The sequence below is a fragment of the Lampris incognitus genome, chromosome 12 (assembly GCF_029633865.1).
Source record: "Lampris incognitus isolate fLamInc1 chromosome 12, fLamInc1.hap2, whole genome shotgun sequence".
Classification (NCBI taxonomy): domain Eukaryota; kingdom Metazoa; phylum Chordata; class Actinopteri; order Lampriformes; family Lampridae; genus Lampris; species Lampris incognitus.
The window spans coordinates 25,370,369-25,392,242 of record NC_079222.1 but is presented as its reverse complement, the minus strand read 5'-3'; the positions used below and the strand labels follow the sequence as shown (position 1 = coordinate 25,392,242).

General features: G+C 43.0%; 1 protein-coding gene across 1 annotated transcript in view; it reads left to right on the top strand.

Annotated features, from left to right (window-relative positions):
- Positions 1-21,874, top strand: part of LOC130121935 (E3 ubiquitin-protein ligase UHRF2-like) — an 86,045-nt gene that overhangs the window by 4,221 nt on the left and 59,950 nt on the right. The window contains exon 2 of the mRNA XM_056290917.1: positions 6,468-6,881. Within this exon, the coding sequence (XP_056146892.1) occupies positions 6,468-6,881 (414 nt within the window). The remainder of the gene's footprint in view (positions 1-6,467; positions 6,882-21,874) is intronic.

Below are 21,874 nucleotides of genomic sequence, written 5' to 3'. Positions count from 1 at the left end.
TCACTTGACTGATGGTGGCGTTTGCTTTTTTGTTTAGTGTGTTGTAAAGAACGGACCAAATACCCACATTGAAAAACCCAAATGGGCACTGGAGGATGTTCAGTAGTTGTTATTTATAAAACCTCAAGATAGACTCGGCCAACCCAGTTCAGTAAGCTATTATAAAGAGAAGAATAGCTAGTGTATGTTTGTTTGTGTCTCAGTTTGTGCAGAAAGGGGTTATTGTCCTAAAAAAAATCACTTATTTTCAGATGTAATTGTTTTGCTTTGCTGCATATAGAGGCTGCTGTGCCACTTTGGGGAGTCCTCACATCCAGGCCTGCAAAATATATATATGAAGAACCCTTGATGCACAGGCTACATGCGTCACCCAATTGTGTTGTAAAGCGTCGAGAAATGCTGCAGAAATTATTAAACCGTATGCTACGTTAGGAAGAATAACAGTAAAATCTACTAGTTCTCCACACCGACTTGTTGTTTTAGGTGTTGTCGAAAAAGGAAACACATTTGTATTTGTGCGTTGATATTATTTTGGGCCTTTTACCAATACCAATGAGTAATAATGTACCCCTTTCGATATTGAGCCAATAGAAGTAGAATGAAAAGATTAGTCAGGTTCACTTTGGGTAGGGATCTTAAAATGGTGGGATTTTTGTTAAACATACAAAATCTCAGTTTATAGCTATGGCAAAACAAAGCAATTTTCAATCTAGAAAGGCTCATGTGATTGAGGATTAATGTTAAATAATGGATTTTAGTGGTGTAATAGCTTTGTTATCGTATTTAATAAAACTACTCTGAGAACATCTGTTTATTTTGGTCCTGTTTTACTGTTAAAACACTTATGTTGCTAAGGCTGCAGTGCCAGAAATTTATGTGTGTAAGATGTGTATTCAGGGGCGTCCGGGTAGCGTAGCAGTCTATTTCATTGCCTACCAACACAGGGATCGCCAATTTGAATCCCCATGTTACCTTCGGCTTGGTCGGGCGTCCCTACAGACATTTGGCGGTGTCTACGGGAAGCCGGATGTGGGAAATAGCATGATCCTCCCACGCGCTACGTCCCCCTGGTGAAACTCTTCACCGTCAGGTGAAAAGAAGCGGCTGGCGACCCCACATGTATCGGAGAGGCATGTGGTAGTCTGCAGCCCTCCCCGGATTGGCAGAGGGGGTGGAGCAGAGACTGGGACAACTTGCAAAATAGGGTAATTGGCAGAGTACAATTGGGGAGAAAAGGGGGGGGGGTGTTTATTGAGAGGAGTTGCATTTAGACATACTAAATGTGCCTACATATTGTGGCAGAACGTCTTTATCCTTGAAACTGACTCACAGATAAACGAAGTGGTGAACGTAAATCTTTCAGATATTTAGACAAACATAGTGTTGTTCTCGTGCAGGCTACAGCTCAGAACAAGATTGCCATCGATGTAGTATTAGATAGCGTTTTTCTAGTGTTTATTTGTTTATTGTAATTGCTATTTTAAGGACAAGTATGTAGGATTTTTAATCGTACCTCATACGATCATCAACTCTCTCAGTAGTTCTGAAGATATAATAGAAGGAAGAAAACAGACTCTATTTGGTTCTCATTTGGTTTGTTTTTGTCCTAATGTTGATTTGTTTAGCTCAAAGTTAGATTGTTTATTTGGGTTTTTTCCCCCTTACAACTTGGGATTGTCCTGATTACACTTTTTCCCTGTTGATACTGATTCCGAGTACAAATCTCTAAGTATCGGCTGATACCAAGTACCGGTCTGATCCATTTCTTTTCCTGAAAAACTTAGACCATTCGTTTGGAATGAATAAGCAAATTAACTGAGATGGAATCAGTTTTTTTTTCCACCATTAAAGAAATACGGCATCTATGTGCCAAAAATTGCAGTGAATCAGGGCATTTTGCCTTTATTTATAACATCTTATGAATGGACCTTGGCATCGAATTTTAGTCCTGGGTAAAGAGGCGGCGTGGCTCAGGAGGTAGTGCGGGTCATCTGGTAATCAGAAGGTCACTGGTTTGATCCCCGGCTCCTGCGGTGAGTGTGTCGAAGTGTCCTTGAGCAAGACACTGAACCCTTAACTGCTCCTGATGAGCAGGTTGGTGCCTTGCATGGCAGCCTCCGCCATCAGTGTATGTATGGGTGAGTGTGAGGCATATACTGTAAAACACGTTGAGTGGTCGGTAGACTAGAAAAGCACTATACATAATGCAGTCCATTTACCATTTAAAGTCTTGGATACTGATACTCCGTTTTAGCCGGGTGTCGGCCCCACACCCAATACTAGCCTAGGTGTCACCGAATCCCCACGTACAATTGTCAGACTCGAGGACATTTCCCAAATTCAACTCCATAACGGCAAAATATCTTGGCACAGGGCTAGCTGCCTATAAGGATAGCTATACAGTGTAAAGGCCTCTTTCAATGTTGTATTCTGTAAATTGTGTAAACACAACATCCATTGCACATTGTCCATCTTGGGAGAGAGATCCCTCCTCTGTTGCTCTCCCTGAGGTTTCATCCTATTTTTTCTCCCCGTTAAAGGTTTGTTTTTAGGGAGTTGTTCCTTATCCGACGCGAGGGAGGGTCTAAGGACAGGATGTTGTGTTGCTGTAAAGCCCCTTGAGGCAAATTTGTAATTTGTGATATATTGGGCTATACAAATAAAACTGACTTGACTTAATGAGTCACGGAGAAACGTACTTTTCAGAATCTTTGAAAGAGAAACTCCATGTGTAGTTAACGTGATACTTGCTGCTAACCATTTAGAGCTGTAATTACAGAGCTGGCCTTTATGGACGTTGGCCTCCACAAAGCCAAATCCCCGGATCATTTCTGCAGTGCCTGTCGCTCACTGACGGCTAGCCACAGTATCCCCCATCTGCTCCATTCTATCTTGTCCCCCATCAAGATTAGTTTAGGCTATAGGCATCACGTATCATTCACTATAAAATTACAGTTGAGTTTTTTTCCTCCCTCGGTGCTAGTGGGATTTTGTTGCATTACATAAAATGGTACTCTGTGTACCCAGGTATGACAGTCAGGTTGTGTTTGCATTATAACGATGCTATGCTACTATAATTCTATATATACTATTACAACTATCTTATTCACTATCTTATTCACCCACGCCTGTGGATATAGTACAGAGTCAGTGGCATGGATTTCCTACATATTGTAGTTCGAATAAAGAGCAGATTGAAGCGTGGTTGCGTTTCAGGTGATTATTGTGTGTAAAACAACACTTATGCCTTGTAAACAAGCTAAATTAGCTTAAGCAACATGCACGGCACATTACAAATGGGAGCAACGTGGATAAAGGGGTCACTACTGAGTTGTTAAAATGGCGCTGCTCAGAATTTTTCTCAGGCATTCATTTCTTAAAAGCCATAAACAATCGTCAGACAGGGAAGATGGCAACACATGGAAGCGTAAAAAAATGCCTCGCCGCCTACACGGGTGATCGACAATGATTACAGAATGAATTTGCCAACCAAAAAACGAGTGGATGTGTGTGAGAATGATGTGATGAATGAAGGTATAGCAGAGGAAAAGATAGTACGTGGTTGTAGGACGGAAACAAACCGTGTCATTGTTTTTGGTATTGTGACCTATTTATTCTTTCACTCTTGCCTGACTCTTCCCTCTTCGCTAAGGCGGCCTGTGAGCCGGGAGGGGGATGAAGGAGAATTGGGCAGGAGATGGAGGAGTGGGGGTTTGGATGGCTCGACTGAGCAAAGAGCAGCATTTTGTGGTCTGCTATGACTTCTCAGAAATCCTGAAATCCCAGAATTCTTCTTCATATGGAACATTTTGTTGCAGCAGCCCCCCCTCTCTGTAGACCACCTGCATATATAAGATATATGTTAATATATATGATATATAAGATATATGATATATCATGTATGATATATATATATATATATCACATATATAAGATATGTGTATAAGATATATATGATAACAAAGAACATACATAAAATAAATTATAATGCAATTAGAGATTTATCTGGCTATTTAGTTCAAGTTATTTCTTATGGTATCTTGATACCCACAGTTCTCTCTTTACTTGAAAATAATTTGTTTTTCTTTATTATGCTCTACTTTGTTGTCTGCCAGGATTAGAAATTGGCTGCACAAACTATTAACATACCAGGAAACAAATTTGACAGGTTTCACTAGAGGTTTCAACTGTTGTATTTAAAACTACGACATGTGGACTCTTTCGCGTGCCAAAAATGTTGACCATTCCTCCATCTTACTTGTTGTGGTTATCATTTTTTAGTCATGCGTCCAGAGTAGGTCTACAGGATTTTGAAAGATGCAGTGTTAGGGGTTGAAATGTCTCACTGGAACGTTAATTATAATCCACACTTCACAGTGTCATAGAATGAAGATACCAGAAGCCATGTGATTTTTTTTTATCATGCTGAATTATTTATAATGAACAAGAAAGGCTGTATGAATTATTTTCTGTCACTGGTAATCACATGCCAGCATTACCCCAAAAAGATATCCCGGCCTCAAAAAATATTTAAGAAAATTTGAGCAACACTGCCTGTTCGGATGTTTGACTGTCATTTAGCTGTGGTTGAGGCTGTAAAACATGGCGGTGAGAAGATTATTACTTATTTCTGGGCTGGGATACACATTATACTGATCGTAATTATGTTGCAGTGGGAAGCTGGGGCAGTTACGAGCTTTGATCCAGCCATGGAATATATGTCGGTCTGAAACTGTGGATGACGACTGATTTATCTTCTGTGTGGCTGATTTTCTTTGTCTATTTACGCTTTACTTTTTCACAGTGGGCCTGCCTGCTGCAGTTTGTGCGACATACCTTAGTCTTTGTTCAGCAGCATTTCTGTCCCGTCTGTCCAGCAGTCTGTGACCAATTTCCTGTCTGTATGTTTGTCCTTTACACACGTCTATAGTACTAAACAGTGTGGGGCAAAGCAGAGGGATAGACAATGAGTGGGACTGACTCACGTAATGGTCACAGTCTGGCAGAGAGACAGACAAACAACCCCGGTTGAATGCTAAAGCCAGCCAGAGAGACTGGCAGGTGAGTGTAGCCCACTTACATGGTCGCTTTTGAGCAGCAGCTCCTCTGATCTAAATTTCATGAGACTATTAAGAACAGGGTGGAATGGGGGAAATTGTGCTCGCTCCTTCTCCCTCCACCGCTATGCCCTTGGCCACTTCCCTTGTTGCTCTCTAATAAGTAGGAGAAGAAAAGCGAGAGTGGCGGCCATGTTTGTCTCGCTGACACAGTGTGGGCTTTCAGGTGTGGGGATGAAATGAATAGCTGGTATCTGTAATGAGCTAGCAGGTCCCACTATAAGCTCCTTTTCCATGGCTTTGTCTTTAAAGTAAATGTTTTACCGCCGTGTGGTAAAATGATGGAATTACTAATGGGCGCCCCTACTTAAAGCGGTCCGTTTTCAAGACTTTATTCTACGATAATCAGCTGTGTTTTGACACCCCCCATAACTGAAAATGTGCTGCCTTGCCATCTGAAAACCAGAAAGACGGGGTCAAGGGGAGAGTGTGATGGTGGGGCTCTACATTGATCGCCATGGCAACCCGGAACACCCCCCACCCCCCCAACCATATATCTATTCCTGCCACTTTTCTTATCTGGAATAATAGTATGTTATATTGTATGATAATATGATCGTGATTGTTATTATTATGATGTTGATTAATATTATTACTGATATTAGAATTATTTGGAGGAGCTCACTAGGGGAGGTTGAGGGAAAATCCAGGCTAGTGTTCTCTCCCCGTAAAGCCGTTTTGTTGGTTTAGATGCATCATCACCTTTTGCTTTGATTTGAAAGCTGGAGTATGTCCATGTCTATGTTTATGTTTATCAGAAACCAGACGATGACTTAACGGTATGTTCAAATAGCAACTTAACAACTGTAGATGGTTGTCTTTCAAGGCAGCCTACTTGCTATTCCATTCGGAGTTGGCTCAAGTCTTTAAATGCAGTTTATCACTAATTATACTCCACCAGCGTACTTGTGAAAGGAGAGCCGAGACCGTCGATTTCGTCTGTATTTAAAAGCAAGCTTTAACAAGATTTAACAAGTCTTGGTGTACGTAAAGGTGCAGAGATTTAGTCAAGCAAAATGTTTTCGTTGTGTCCCGTGGATGCTGTTAAGAGCGGTATCCGCACATGGTTGTTTTCTCTTATGGAGCTTAGTACTGGAATGTTGTCTCTGTCAACTGTGTTCTTTGTTTGTCCTTGACAAGCAGCGTAGCATATTTGTCCGCAAGCACACCGCAGCGCAATCATTTGATATCACAAGAATGAAAGAAATCAGAGAACATTATTTTTGCACATGTATGTGCGTAAGTGTACTGTGTATTTGGCATGTCGATTATGCCTGGGTAAAATTACAAATGGGTGTGAGGCTGTCTTTGTTCATGACCATTTATGTGTGTTTGTGTCTTTTGTTTCAGATGGAAGATGGCCAGACGCTGTTTGACTACAATGTGGGCCTCAATGATATAGTCCAGCTGCTGATTCGTTCTCAGACTGACCCTTCAGACTGCCCCACCCCAAAAGACTGTGTTGATGTAGCCCATAGTTCAACTCCTCCTCCAGGTTCCAGGCCTGCAAGCCTGAGCCCCTCAGTGCCAATCTCACCTGCAGCTGTGCCGAGCAACGCCAACACAAATGACATCGCTGCAGTCAGCAGTAAGAACAACAGCATGACCACCAGCACCAGTATCATAGCCAAGCTGGATCTCAATGATACAAGTAATTCAGACAGTACCAAAAATGGATCCAAGACCTCCAGCCCAGCACAGGACATTCAGCCATCCACATCCAGCAGAACTACACTAACTGACCCTGGTATTGGAGTGTACAAGGTAAGATAGCGTTTGCTGGTGTAAAATATGGTGAGCTGTTTGGATTGTTGGATTTTCCTCTTTGTCAGCGAGAAGGTACACATCCTACATCACAGAGTTTGAGCATGATACACAAGATGTGCTCATTGCTGCAAATATGATGTTTAAAAGGGTTTCATGAAAAAAGATAGACTTAAGTCGTTTATTCAAAAACTGAAATTGTCTGCAGTACATGATATTTTCAAAGGGCCTATTCTTACTAATAAATAAATCATACTGAAAGTTACTGTCACTGTTAATATTCTTCAGTGAAATTTATACCTGGGCCTCAGGTTTTGCCTTCAGTTTTACATTTCATTAAAACTAAAATTTGTGATTTTTCCCTGTTAAGTGATTTTATTCATTTGAGGCGTGATGGCTATGTGGCTGTTCTGTTGGACAGACAAACAGCATTACACTAGAACTGTGTTCTAATATTGTTCGATGTAGGCGACAGCAAGAAAGACCTGCTGAAACTGATTTCTCAGACTACAAAAATGTAGCAGCCACTGTCACTCGAATGCCGTCAGCTCAGCAGTATTTCCTAACCTCATAAAAATAGGATCCTTGGACCAAGTTTTTCAGTGTTTAGACGTTGACATCACAGTTGTTTTTAGGCTTGTTGATTCTTAAGCAACGATGATGCCCTCTTGTATATATTGTGTTGTTTGTGTCCCTTATAGTTTTTGTGATTCTGTGTGTGTGTGACCAACCCAGTTTCCCCTTTGGGAATTAATAAAGTGCAATCCAATCCGATCCAAAACTAATGCAAGGAGTCCAATCAATCAAGCAAGCAAGCAAGCAAGCAAGAAATCAATCAATCAATCAATCAATCAATCAATCAATCAATCAATCAATCAATCAATCAATCAATAAATCCATCAATTAATCAATTAATCAATTAATCAATCAGTGTGCTAATACACCAGCTCTTCATTCATCGCCACATACTACAACTACTGTAATGATACTGCCATACTGGGACTATCCATCCATCCATCCATCCATCCATTATCCAAACCGCTTATCCTGCTCTCAGGGTCGGGGGGATGCTGGAGCCTATCCCAGCAGTCATTGCGCGGCAGGCGGGAAGACACCCTGGACAGGCCGCCAGACCATCACAGGGTCATACTGTGACTACTTAATGACAATAACTCCATCACATCCTATCAACACTCCATTTTATAATTTTACACAGTGCACAGACAACTACCTTCAACTGGTCACTAACATACCAAACACACCCCTCACTCTCCCAGAAAGTTGAATCAGTTCATCACACAATGTTTAGTGACAGAAACGTTTCATCACTCATATAATTAACTTCGTCTGTCTCAGCTGACTGCAGGTATCCACACCCTTATAAATAATACAGTTTGTCGCTGCACTAGCTGGTGCAAACTGGTGTTGTTACCAGTGGTAATCAGAGACTGAACTGTCTTCTGTAATGGTAAACATACTAGTTCGTGTTATCTAACCTGAGTTCTGTGGTTCAGATGGATAAATTAAGCAATATATTAATGGAGTAAAATTACATATTTCAGGTCTAAAAAAGGAAACATAGTATGGTACTATTGTCATTCTGCCTTTTAACATTTTGTATTTTTTTCCCTCACAATATTACTTAAAAAAATGCAATTATAAAAGTCGTACATCTGGTTAACAAGTATAAAAAGACCATTGTATACATGGTTTAAAGATCAATTTTTGGTATCCATTTGAACTCAACAGCACCTTTGACTTGTTGTGAATCTTGAGTTTGTGTGTATTTTATATGTAATTCAGCTTCACATTTAGGTTATCGTGACGAGTTTAGTATTTCCCAATCAGACGTTTTCTGATTTTGCCTTTTTTTCTTTCTGTATTTCCAAGTGACACTAGCATAGAGTAGAGTTTAAAATCCGCTATAGGGTGGCTTTGTAATCCACTTATCTATAACCTAGGATTACAAGCATTTGTCTAAAAGTTGTCACATTCAGCATTCTCTCTACTCTGGTCGTTGCACTAGCGCCTGCGCTGGTCGTTCGGGGAGCCTGTTCGGGGCGAAACTCCCCACTGTCAGGTGAAAAGAAGCGGCTGGCGACTCCACATGTATCGGAGGAGGCACGTGGTAGTGTGCAGCCCTCCATTGATTGGCAGAGCAGGTGGAGCAGAGATCGGGAAGGCTCGGAAAAGTGGGGTAATTGGCCGGATCCAATTGGAGAGAAAAAGGGGGGGGGGGAATCAAAAAAAAAAATAGAAGAGATGATTTATGCCAGATTTAGCTATTAGCTATTTTCCATCTGTGGTCCCTGGGTAGGTAGACAGAGCAATCACCAGACACTAAAAACACTCATTTACATGCAACACCATGACATAGTCTTTATCACACTAACAATTATACACACAAATCTACAAGCACACATCAACATATGTCAGCACATTAATCCAGCACAACTATAACCATTAAAATTCATTGCAATAAAAAAATCAGAATAACGGTCAAATTATTGTGGACATGACTGGTTGCTCAATATCCCATTTTTTTTTTGCACCAGGGGCAAAAGAATGAAAGTCTGTGCAAGTTTAAGCTCAGCTGGAAGCATATCCCAGTGTTTAACGGCCGTAAATGAAAAAGAAGAATGTCCACAGGCAGTCTGCCGCAGAGGGATGTTTAAATCCGAGTCTGGAGCAGATCGAGAGGTTCTGCTCATGTGCTCAGAGCGGAGCTGAAAAAAGCTCTTCAGTGGTGGAGGAGCAGCATTGTGAGTTATCTTTAAATACCAGCCGAACTTCTGAAAACAGAATGAGGTTTTCAAAACTTATGAGGCTGTGTTGGGACAATATGTTACAAGGATGGTGATTTAATGATTTCCTATCAAAAAAAAAAAAGTAAGGCTTTTTGCGTCCAGGTAGCGTAGCGATCTATTCCGTACAGACACAACTGGCCGTGTCTGCGGGTGGGAAGCCGGATGTGGATATGTGTGAATGTTAGGTAACTGGAGACTCAAAACTGACTATCGACCAGGTATTAACGCTGTACAAATGATTTGGTGTTTTGGTCCTGCAATGGTTGTGTGACTACAACCTGTCCATGGTGTCTCCCTGCCCTCCACTCAATGTCTTCTGGGAAAGACTGCAGCCCCCACAACCATGTATTGGATTAAGTGGGTATGGACAATTAATAAATGAGTGAATGGGGGCATCCGGGTGGTGTAGCGGTCTGTTCTGTTGCCTACCAACACGGGCATCATTGGTTCGAATTCCCGTGTTACCTCTGGCTTGGTCAGGCGTCCCTACAGACACAATTGGCCATGTCTGCGGGTGGGAAGCTGGATGTGGGTATGTGTCCTGGTCGCTGCACTAGTGCCTCCTCTGGTTGGTTGGGGCACCTTTTCAGGGGGTAGGGGGAACTGGGAGGAAAAGCGTGATCCTCCCATGCGCTATGTCCGCCTGGTGAAACTCCTCACTGTCAGGTGAAAAGAAGTGGCTGGCGGCTCCACATGTATCGGAGGAGGCATGTGGTAGTCTGCAGCCCTTCCCGGATCAGCAGAGGGGGTGGAGCAGCGACCGGGAAGGCTTGGAAGAGTGGGATAATTGGCCGGATACAATTGGGGAGAAAAAAAAGGGGGGGGGAATAGATGAATGAATGACTTGTATGGGGTATGCCACTTGGTTAATTCGAACCAATGCAGCTAGAAGCTTGAGGCATAACTGAACTATTGTTAACTGTCTCTGCGTAATTGTAATAATAATAATACATTTTATTTGTGGGAGTCTTTCAGAGTACTCAAAGACAGCTTACAGAACACAATTAAAAAAAACAATCAGCACTGTATCAGACAGCATAAAATCAAAACAAAGCAGGGTAGACAAAAAAAAGTTAATACAGCAGATTATAAAATCATCATCAGCACAAAACTCAATGAAGCATGGATCAGACTGAATATGTCAGTTTGAAAAGGTGCGTTTTGAGATGGGATTTGAAGGTTGAAAGAGAGTCAATGTTGAGAATGTCTTGTGGAAGAGAGTTCCATAGGCGGGGGGCAGAATGACTGAAGGCTCTAGACCCCATAGTAGTCAAGCAGGCCGATAGTGTAGTGAGTTGGAGAGCAGAAGAGGATCTGAGAGTGCGGGAGGGCGTGTGGATATGAAGGAGTTCAGGAAGATATGAAGGAGCTAGCTTATTAAGGGCCTTAAAGGTGAGAAGCAGGATCTTGAAGTCAATACGGTATTTAACAGGGAGCCAGTCGAGTTGCTGAAGAACAGGAGTGATATGATCTATGGAAGGAGTTCTGGTAATGACACGTGCAGCTGGATTCTGGACCAATTGAAGTTCATGAAGACACTTGAGGGGAAGACCAAAGAAGATAGATTTGCAGTAGTCAATACAGGATGTAACCAGGGTGTGAATGAGTATGGCGGTGCTGTTAGGTGTAAGTGACGGGTGAATACGATTAATATTGCGTAGGTGGAAGTATGCAGACCGAGTAACATTGTTGATGTGAGCTTCAAAAGAATTATGTGGTATAATGTGATAATGTGCATATGTATGATTGCTTTGAGAATGTTGATGGAGAAGTATAGAGAAGGCCAGAAGGAGTTACATTATGTGTTTGTGGATTTAGAGAAAGCGTATGACAGGGTGCCGTGAGAGGAGGTCTGGTATTGTATGAGGAAGTTGGGAGTGGCAGAGAAGTATGTAGGAGTGGTGCAGGATATGTATGAGGACAGTGTGACAATGGTGAGGTGTGCAGTTGGAATGATAGATGGGTTCAAGGTGGAGGTGGGACTACATCAAAGATCCGTTCTGAGCCCTTTCTTGTTTGCAATGGTGATGGACAGGTTGACGGACGAGATCAGGCAGGAGTCCATGTGGACTATGATGTTTGCGGGTGACATTGTGATCTGTAGTGAGAGTAGGGAGCAGGTTGAGGAGAGCCTGGAGAGGTGGAGGTATGCACTGGAGAGAAGAGGTATGAAAGTCAGTAGGCGCAACATAGAATACATATGCGTGAACGAGAGGGAGGACAGCAGGATGGTGAGGATTCAAGCAGTAGAGGTGACAAAGGCATGTGAGTTTAAATACTTGAAGTCAACTGTTCAATGTAACGGGGAGTGTGGAAGAGCGGTGAAGAAGAGAATGCAGGCAGGGTGGAGAAGAGTGTCAGGAGTGATTTGCAACAAAAGGGTACCACAGCAAGAGTTAAAGGGAAGGTTTACAAGATGGTAGTGAGACCAGCTACCGTGTTGTATGGTTTGAAGACAGTGGCAATGACAAAAAGACAGGAGGCGGAGCTGAAGGTGGCAGAGTTGAAGATGCTAAGATTTTCATTGGGAGTGACAGAGAAGGGCAGGATTAGGAACGAGTATATTAGAGGGACAGCTCAGGTTGGACAGTTTGGAGACCAAGCAAGAGAGACATGATTGAGATGGCTTGGTCATGTGCGGAGGAGAGATGATGGGTGTATTTGGAGAATGATGCTTAACATGGAGCTGCCAGGGAAGAGGAAAAGAGGAAGACCAAAGAGAAGGTTTATGGATGTGGTGAGGGAGGACATGCAGGTGACTGGCGTGACAGAGGAAGATACACAGGACAGGAAGAGATGGAAACAGATGATCCGCTGTGGTGACCCCTAACAGGAGCAGCTGAAAGTAGTAGTAGTAGTAGTAGTAGTAGTAGTAGTAGTAGTAGTAGTAGTAGTAGTAGTGGGTGTGTATTGCCTTCTTGAGGTTGAGTAAAAGGGTTTTTGAAAACTGGGACCTTCAGGCCAGAATAAAATTCTGGTGTACAAAGTGGTAGTGCTGCCCACCCAACTGTATGGGTCAGAAACCTGGACCACATATAGCAGGCACTTGAAGGCACTCAAGGCATACCAACAGCGATGACTCAGGAAGATCCTTAAGATCAGCTGGGAGGATAAGCGCACCAACTTCAGTGTCCTCGAGGAGGCCAACATGCCAACTTTAACTGCCACCATCACACAACATCAGCTGAGATGTCTGGCCATGTCCTCTGCTTGTCTGACTCTCACCTCCCGAAACAAGTCGTTTACTCTCAGCTCGGGACAGGACGCCGTGCCCCAGGAGGACAAACGAAGTGATATAAAGATCAAGTCCCACATCAAAGGGTTTGGCGTCACCCTTTACACCTGGGAACAAGCAGCAAAAACACAGGGAGGCCTGGAGACTGGCTGTCCATGAGGGTGCTGGGCGCTACAACCATGACCTCCACTGTGCTGCTGAAACCAAGTGCAGAGTCATAAAGGATCGAGTTACCAGAAAGGCCCAGACCACATCCTCAACCACTTCTTCACATCCTTGCCCACATTGCTCCAAAATATGCAGCTCCAGGATCTGCCCCTACGCCCACCTGAAGACCCACAAGTAGGACAATCATACTTGACCACAAGTGACCGCTGATGATGATGATGATAGGGTGGGTGTGTGTGTGTGTGTGTATGTGTGTGTGTGTGGGGGGGGGGATACATGGTAAAGCATTGAGAACAGTGGTTACAAATACAATAAGTGAAACAATTTTCTAACTCGTATTTACTTTACCCAACACTTCAACCATTTTTACTCCTTACCTCCTCCTTACCTGGCACTCTACTAACTAATGTCAGTAATTTGCACTGTTATATGCAGTCAAAGTCAGGTGTTCTCAAAATTGGAATAAACAACTGAAAAACTAGATTTGGGGGGATTTCTTTTATTATTATTCATGTTGCTCTTACATGATGTAAAAATCCTTAACTTAAATTGAAAGTTCAACACCTTTCAGGGAATTTCAGGTCATATACACATTTTCAAATCAGCTGCTTGAGATTTAACTTGTGTTTTTGTTTATTTCATAATTGGAACATTCTTGTTCGGGTCATTCAGCCTTTCAGCTTCTTCAGGCGATGCCATTCTGCTCCATGCTCAGGCAAAGATGTTGAGGTTCTCAGCTGCGTAGGTTCCAATGCACTTCCTCTCCTGGTTCTGGCATGGCAGTAGCGATTATGTTTAGCTTCCAGTTTTTTTTTTAGCGATATGATTTATTTCAGTTTTTTCAGCGAGCGCAGTTAAGATTCCAGCATTTTCAGGTTCTTTAAGTACTTTTAGGTACTTTACATACTGACCCAGGCATCCAATGGTGCCACTACCACACTTACACTACCGTTCAAAAGTTTGGGATCACCCAAACAATTTTGTGTTTTCCATGAAAAGTCACACTTATTCACCACCATATGTTGTGAAATGAATAGAAAATAGAGTCAAGACATTGACAAGGTTAGAAATAATGATTTGTATTTGAAATAAGATTTTTTTTACATCAAACTTTGCTTTCGTCAAAGAATCCTCCATTTGCAGCAATTACAGCATTGCAGACCTTTGGCATTCTAGCTGTTAATTTGTTGAGGTAATCTGGAGAAATTGCACCCCACGCTTCCAGAAGCAGCTCCCACAAGTTGGATTGGTTGGATGGGCACTTCTTGCGTACCATACGGTCAAGCTGCTCCCACAACAGCTCAATGGGGTTCAGATCTGGTGACTGCGCTGGCCACTCCATTACCGATAGAATACCAGCTGCCTGCTTCTGCTCTAAATAGTTCTTGCACAATTTGGAGGTGTGTTTAGGGTCATTGTCCTGTTGTAGGATGAAATTGGCTCCAATCAAGCGCTGTCCACTGGGTATGGCATGGCGTTGCAAAATGGAGTGATAGCCTTCCTTATTCAGAATCCCTTTTACCCTGTACAAATCTCCCACCTTACCAGCACCAAAGCAACCCCAGACCATCACATTACCTCCACCATGCTTAACAGATGGCGTCAGGCATTCTTCCAGCATCTTTTCATTTGTTCTGCGTCTCACAAACGTTCTTCTTTGTGATCCAAACACCTCAAACTTGGATTCATCCGTCCACAACACTTTTTTCCAGTCTTCCTCTGTCCAATGTCTGTGTTCTTTTGCCCATCTTAATCTTTTTCTTTTATTGGTCAGTCTCAGATATGGCTTTTTCTTTGCCACTCTGCCCTGAAGCCCAGAATCTCGCAGCCGCCTCTTCACTGTAGATGTTGACACTGGTGTTTTGCGGGTACTATTTAATGAAGATGCCAGTTGGGGACCTGTGAGGCGTCTGTTTCTCAAACTAGAGACTCTAATGTACTTATCTTCTTGCTCAGTTGTGCAACGCGGCCTCCCACTTCTTTTTCTACTCTGGTTAGAGCCTGTTTGTGCTGTCCTCTGAAGGGAGTAGTACACACCGGTGTAGGAAATCTTCAATTTCTTAGCAATTTCTCGCATGGAATAGCCTTCATTTCTAAGAACAAGAATAGACTGTCGAGTTTCAGATGAAAGTTCTCTTTTTCTGGCCATTTTGAGCGTTTAATTGACCCCACAAATGTGATGCTCCAGAAACTCAATCTGCTCAAAGGAAGGTCAGTTTTGTAGCTTCTGTAACGAGCTAAACTGTTTTCAGATGTGTGAACATGATTGCACAAGGGTTTTCTAATCATCAATTAGCCTTCTGAGCCAATGAGCAAACACATTGTACCATTAGAACACTGGAGTGATAGTTGCTTGAAATGGGCCTCTATACACCTATGTAGATATTGCACCAAAAACCAGACATTTGCAGCTAGAATAGTCATTTACCACATTAGCAATGTATAGAGTGTATTTCTTTAAAGTTAAGACTAGTTTAAAGTTATCTTCATTGAAAAGTACAGTGCTTTTCCTTCAAAAATATGGACATTTCAATGTGATCCCAAACTTTTGAACGGTAGTGTAAGTTTGTAGGATTTAAGCAAAGCAGTTCAATGCATTTCAGCTAATTCAGCTCTGATTTAATAATTTTTTCAGCAATGCTTGGCAAATGATGTCAGGTTTTAGCTAGCCCTCGCAGTTTCCCCTGAAATTGTACTTGTCTTGTTGATATCTATTATTGAATTTTGAACAATATGTTTCAATGGCACAATGTACGTACGTAGCTCAAATGGAATGAGGTTTCTGTATAAGTTTAGACACTAGATATTTGAGTGTGTACTTTGACATCTTTGGTACAATGAATTCCTCTTTAAAATCTGTATTTTAAGATTTTTGTGTAGCATATAATATACAAAATGCATTTACGGGTGATTGTCCTGTGGGCGTCCGGGTAGCGTAGCGGTCTATTCCGTTGCTTACCAACACAGGGATTGGCGGTTCGAATGTTACCTCCAGCTTGGTTGGGCATCCCAATAGAAACAATTGGCCGTGTCTGTGCGGGTGGGAAGCCGGATGTGGGTATGTGTACTGGGCAGTTGGGGGAACTGTTTGGGGTGGGGGAGGGGGAACTGGTGGGAATAACGTGATCCTCCCACACGCTACATCCCCTTGGCAAAACTCCTCAATGTCAGGTGAAAAGAAGCGGCTGGCGACTCCACATGTATCGGAGGAGGCATGTGGTAGCCTGCAGCCCTCCCCGGATCGGCAGAGGCGGTTGAGCAGTGACCGGGATAGCTCAGAAGAGTGGAATAATTGGACAGGAACAACTGTGGAGAAAAAGAGTGGGAAATCCCCCCCCCAAAAAAAAAATGATTGCCCTGTTATGCCTTTCTTATTATGGTCATTGTAATATAGTTTTTCTTAGTTTTGACTTTGCTGTCTTTTTCTCTCTGCCCTCTAGAGCAAAAGTAAGTCTTCAGACACTATAGTAAAACCAGTACGACTGCCGTATGTACACGTATATGTGTGTGTGGTTGTTTGTGTTTGGAGTTGGTGCAAATGTATATGGATCCTATCTCATTTGTTTGTCTGCAACTGTGATGCCCTCCCTTACGCGTCAGTTTTGATTTATTTATTTATTTTTAGTTATTGAGTTATTTTACACACACATACACACACACACACACACACACACACACACACACACACACACACACACACACACACACACACACACACACACACATAAAGGGATGCCAGAGGAATGACACATGCTTTGCGATCATCATTATGGGCTTCTAGGCCAGCCAACCCCCAGGGGGTCTGAAGCTGCCGCTAGTTGTGCCATGCAGCCACATGCCAAACCAGACATTATAAACAGGCTTGCCACCCAGCATTCACACAGAGCCTGGGCATGTGCAGGTCTGCTGTGCTGTCCTGGCTGGCTAACCCACCCGTCTGGGGATTACATGTGTTGGTCTGGATTTATTCTGGTGCCAGCAGGCCGGTCTAGCAGTTGGGTTGATGGATGACCTAGCAGGTGACTTTGGAATTATTGAACTTGAACTGGATGTCAGGATCACAAAGGCTTTAAAAATCCGTTGCTAGTCTTAACTTTTCATTCATTTGTGTTTGCGCAAGGAATGCAAAGTCAATAATGCTAAAACGATTCAACAAGCTTATACAGAGTCTGCGGTGACGTTTCCCCTAATTTTACAGGTTGGCCCTAAGAGACTGACAGGGCTTTGTTCAAAAATTTGTGGAATTTATGAATATCATGTTTAGAGCTGTAAATCAATTGTTTTCGTCATTGACCAATCTATCAATCATTTCTTTTGATTAACCATTTTGTCTGTAAAGTGTGAAAAATAAATATATGCAGGCAGCACGTAAGGGGAGCATATACACATTTAGAAATTGTTACTTGCTGGGGAGAAATTTCACATTTCCAGCCAATTTGTCCATACTGTTTCATGTGGCATTAGGCTACCGTGGCCATGGTGCCCTGTCCCCTTGCTCACTGAGGTTTTTCACTCATGCATGGCGAAGATCGGGTAGCTAGTTGTCACACACAAGCCCACTGATTTTTACACCACATGCACTGTGGTATGTAGTCTGCTCCCATTCGGCACCCTGTTATTATTAGATCATTGCCTTTACACCGGCCGTTGTGTAAAGTATTACAGTGTTACTCTGAGCAGTAGATAAAGATGTATTCAAGTAATTAAATTTTATTTGTTGAGGGAACGTGTAACAGCTTTAACTTGTATGTTAAATATGGGCAACCAGCATAAGTATATGTCCGTATTAATGTGCAATTCATCTCAGAAGGAGGCTGTTACTTGAACTCCTACAGTGAAAATACTCAATGTTACTCGAGGAATAGAAAAAGGTGGGTTTAAGCAAATAACTCTATTCTATGAGGGAATGATAGTTGTAAGTTTATTGGATGTTTAGTATAGGCATCCAGTATATGGTCATATCAGTGTTGTCTGTTCAGTACTCAACAAAAAGAGTCTTATTATTTTGAATTTCCTCTGTGAAAATTTTTATTATTTTGAGCGGTAGAAGGTGTCTTTAAGTGAATAAACCTTGTTCTATGAAGAAACATGTAACAGTTCTTTATTTTTTTTAAGACTAAATTTTGGGGTATTTTTACCTTTATTAGACAGTGAAGAGGCAGACAGGAAATGGGGTAGAGAGAAAGAGAGAGGTAAGACATGCAACAAAAGTCACTGGCAGGAATCGAACCCGTTGAGACCATGTGGCATGAGCTGCAGCCATTCGGCTATGGAGAAGCCAACAGTTATGATTTTATCGGATTTTTAGTTTAAATGACTAGTAGAATGTAACAGGCATGGGCGCAAGTCCATGAATACTGGGATGGCATCCAGCGCTTTACCTGTGCCCCCGCCCATAGGATTAGTGGTTATGTCGGGAAGGTGAATCGACGTAAAATTTTGCCAAATCAGTATGCGGATTGACAAGACCATACTGGATTGGTCGAGGCCCGGGTTAACAACGGCCGCCATTGGTGCTGTGCCCTCACATGGCACCGATGGAAACTATAAAATCCACTGGGGGGACCCCTGAAAAACAGAGAACAAGCCGAAAGAAGAAGTAAGTACTGCTCAGGCTTCCTGCTACGGTGGTGCAGTAGCTCCAAACATAGGAAGCGGGACAACCAATGAATGAGTGGGAATCGGTCTCGAACGAGGACATCAATGACTGGAGTCAGCCTTGCAGCTAGTCACAGAATGAGATCAAATGAACCGTTCTCTCAAACTGGGACATACTATGAGTGAACTAGAACGATTGAATCGGACTCGAATCGAGACAGATGGCAAATTAAACTGAACGAGATTAAACAAACTGCTCTCTAAAACTAGGACGTCTGCTACTTGCCCCTCAAAAAGAATGACGGATCGTTGGTCAGTGACATTTCTTTCTTTCTTTTTTTCAGATCCCCCCCCCCTTTTCTCCCCAATTGTACTCAGCCAATTATCCCACTCTTTCGAGCCATCCCAGTTGCTGCTCCACCCCCTCTGCCAATCCGGGGAGGGCTGCAAACTACCACATGCCTCCTCTGATACATGTGGAGTCGCCAGCCGCTTCTTTTCACCTGACAGTGAAGAGTTTCTCCAGGGGGACAGAGCGCGTGGGAAGATCACGCTGTTCCCCCCAGTTCCCCCTCCCCTGAACAGGCGCCCCAACCGACCAGAGGAGGCGCTAGTGCAGTGACCAGGACACACACCCTCATCTGGCTTCCCACCCCCAGACATGGCCAATTGTGCCTGTAGGGACGCCCGACCAAGCTGGAGGTAACACGGGGATTTGAACCGGTGATCCCCGTGTTGGTAGACAACAGAATAGACTGCCATGCTACCTGGACACCCCAATTTGTCACACATTTACTTCCCAGTTTGGCTAACGCTTTCACCTCTGGGTGACCAAACATCTTCATGGGGTTAAAACTGTTTTGACCACACTACCACAGCCGTTGTCCTGGCAAATAAGATCTGATTGAGCAACGTTACACCATTTCGTTCTCCCTCCCACACCCAACCAAAATCTGAGGAATTTACTAGGAACACCTTTGATGCAAAAGGGTCCTTGGGACAGCTGATGATTGCTTATGGCATGAAACAAGCTTGTACTGTCTCATAAAGAATTTACTTGACTGACTGGATTATTTTTATCTTTATCAATTTTAACTTATACATGATGACTGGTAATGCACTGAAGATAAGTTTTGTGGGGCGGGCAATTCTAGCTGTCGTACACGCATTTAATCTAACGGAGCGTCACGGAGAAACTGACGCCATATTTTGCAAAAAGTGTCAAAACTGGAAAGGTTAGATGCATTTACATTTATCAACTTGAAGGAACCGATTCTGTGAAATGAATCAGGCTGCCCATCACTAGTGTTCTGACAACTGCTGTCAGGGGGCGTGCGCGTCTGGTGCCGTTGAGCTGGGAAAGAGTGGCCAGCTATAAATTTACAAATCGCAACCAACAAATCCTACTCGTTCTACCTTTAAATGAATAATCAGAATCATGTTTAGTCCTGTGATGGCCTGGTGGCCTGTGCCGGGTGTCTTCCTGCCTGCCACCCAATGAGTGCTGGGACATGCTCCAGCATCCCCCCGCGACCCTGTGTAGGATAAGCGGTTTGGATAATGGATGGATGGATGGATGGAATCATGTTTATTGGCACATACATGGAATATGACTCCAGTTTCGTGGCTCTCTCAGTGTATTTAACATAGAATAACATAACCACAACACAACAAAGTTATATACAAGTTGGCCACTATAGGTGAAACTGGGGAACCCATAGCACAGCCGTGCTTCTGCCCATAGTACTGCCTCCTGTGGACTGAATACCCAGCTTCAGGAGCAGACACACTTGGTCAGTGTTAAGGGTGGTCATCTGTCGCCATTTTACAATGCTGTGATTGCAACCACTCCTTAATTTCTTTGTGAATAGTACACATGGCCATTGTAACTCTAGTTAATGGTCACGGCAGTTTGCATATGAAACCGATAATTGTTTTCAGTCATTATGCCACTGTATTGTTTATAAGGGTGGGGATACGTGCAGTCAGTTGAGACTGAAGAGGTCACTTAGATGAATGATGAAATTTTTCTCTCCCAATAAACGTTGTGTCCAGATGAACTGATTCAACGTTCTCTGATTTTCTTAGTTGGGTTATTGACCTTTTTTTTTCAGAATCAACATCAACCACTGTCATTGGTATAGAAAAACGCTCGGGCACCACCACATCCCCAGCTCCGACCACATGAATATTTCTTCCGCTATATTTCAGTTCTCCTGGCCAATCGCCAGTTTTTATTACAGCATATGTTGCCCCTGAGTCTACCAAAAATGACACTTAAGCTTATTTTATCTGAGAAGCATAATTAATGGCAAGGTGTCTGTATCTGTAGTAGCTGCATATATTAGTTTCTATCATATTCTAATGAGTGTGGTGTGTGTGTCTTTTATGACTTACCAGTGTCGCTCGCAATCTCCTCGCCTAGTCAGTCAAAGTCCTGGCTCACCCCCTCATTCTCATTTCTGTCCCCTTGATTTAACAGGTTGTATCTGCACTCTTGTGTCCAATGGCCTTGTAGGAGCCAATTAGCACTCGGTTGCATAAATAGGAGCCAATCTTTGTCTGGTCAGGTGTTCTGCCCAGAAGGTTAACAGTTTTTGACCACACACCCAGAGACACATGCTGAGGCAGCTTGTTGCTGCAGTTACTTGTTGTTACTTGTGGTTCTGGATATTACTGTTTGTTTGTCTTTGAAAATATGTTCGAGTTTAATGGACACTAACAGTCAAAGTCCGAGAGAGTTGAACACTCCGTCCATTTACTGTTAGTGTCCATTAAACTCGAACGTATTTCCAAAGACAAATAAACGGTAATAACCAGAACCACAAGTAATGACTGCAGCAACAAGCTGCCTCAGCATGTATCTCTGGGTTTGTGGTCAAAAACTGTTAACCTTCTGGGCGGAACACCTAACCAGATAAAGATTGGTTCCTATTTATGCAATAGAGTGCTAATTTGCTCCTACAGGCCTGTTTTTTCCCCCACAAATAAAATAGGGTTTTTCTTTCCCGTTCTTGGGAGGTCCGTGTCCCTGTCCTCCGTGCCTCCTGCCTCTGTGTGAGTCTCCTCTCTCTGTCCCCCTTCCTTGCACTGCCTGGACTTGCGCTAATTGCAGCTTCTCCGTCACTTATGTGATCTTTTTCGTTTGTCTTGCCCACTTTCCGTTCTCCCAACTTTTCACCATG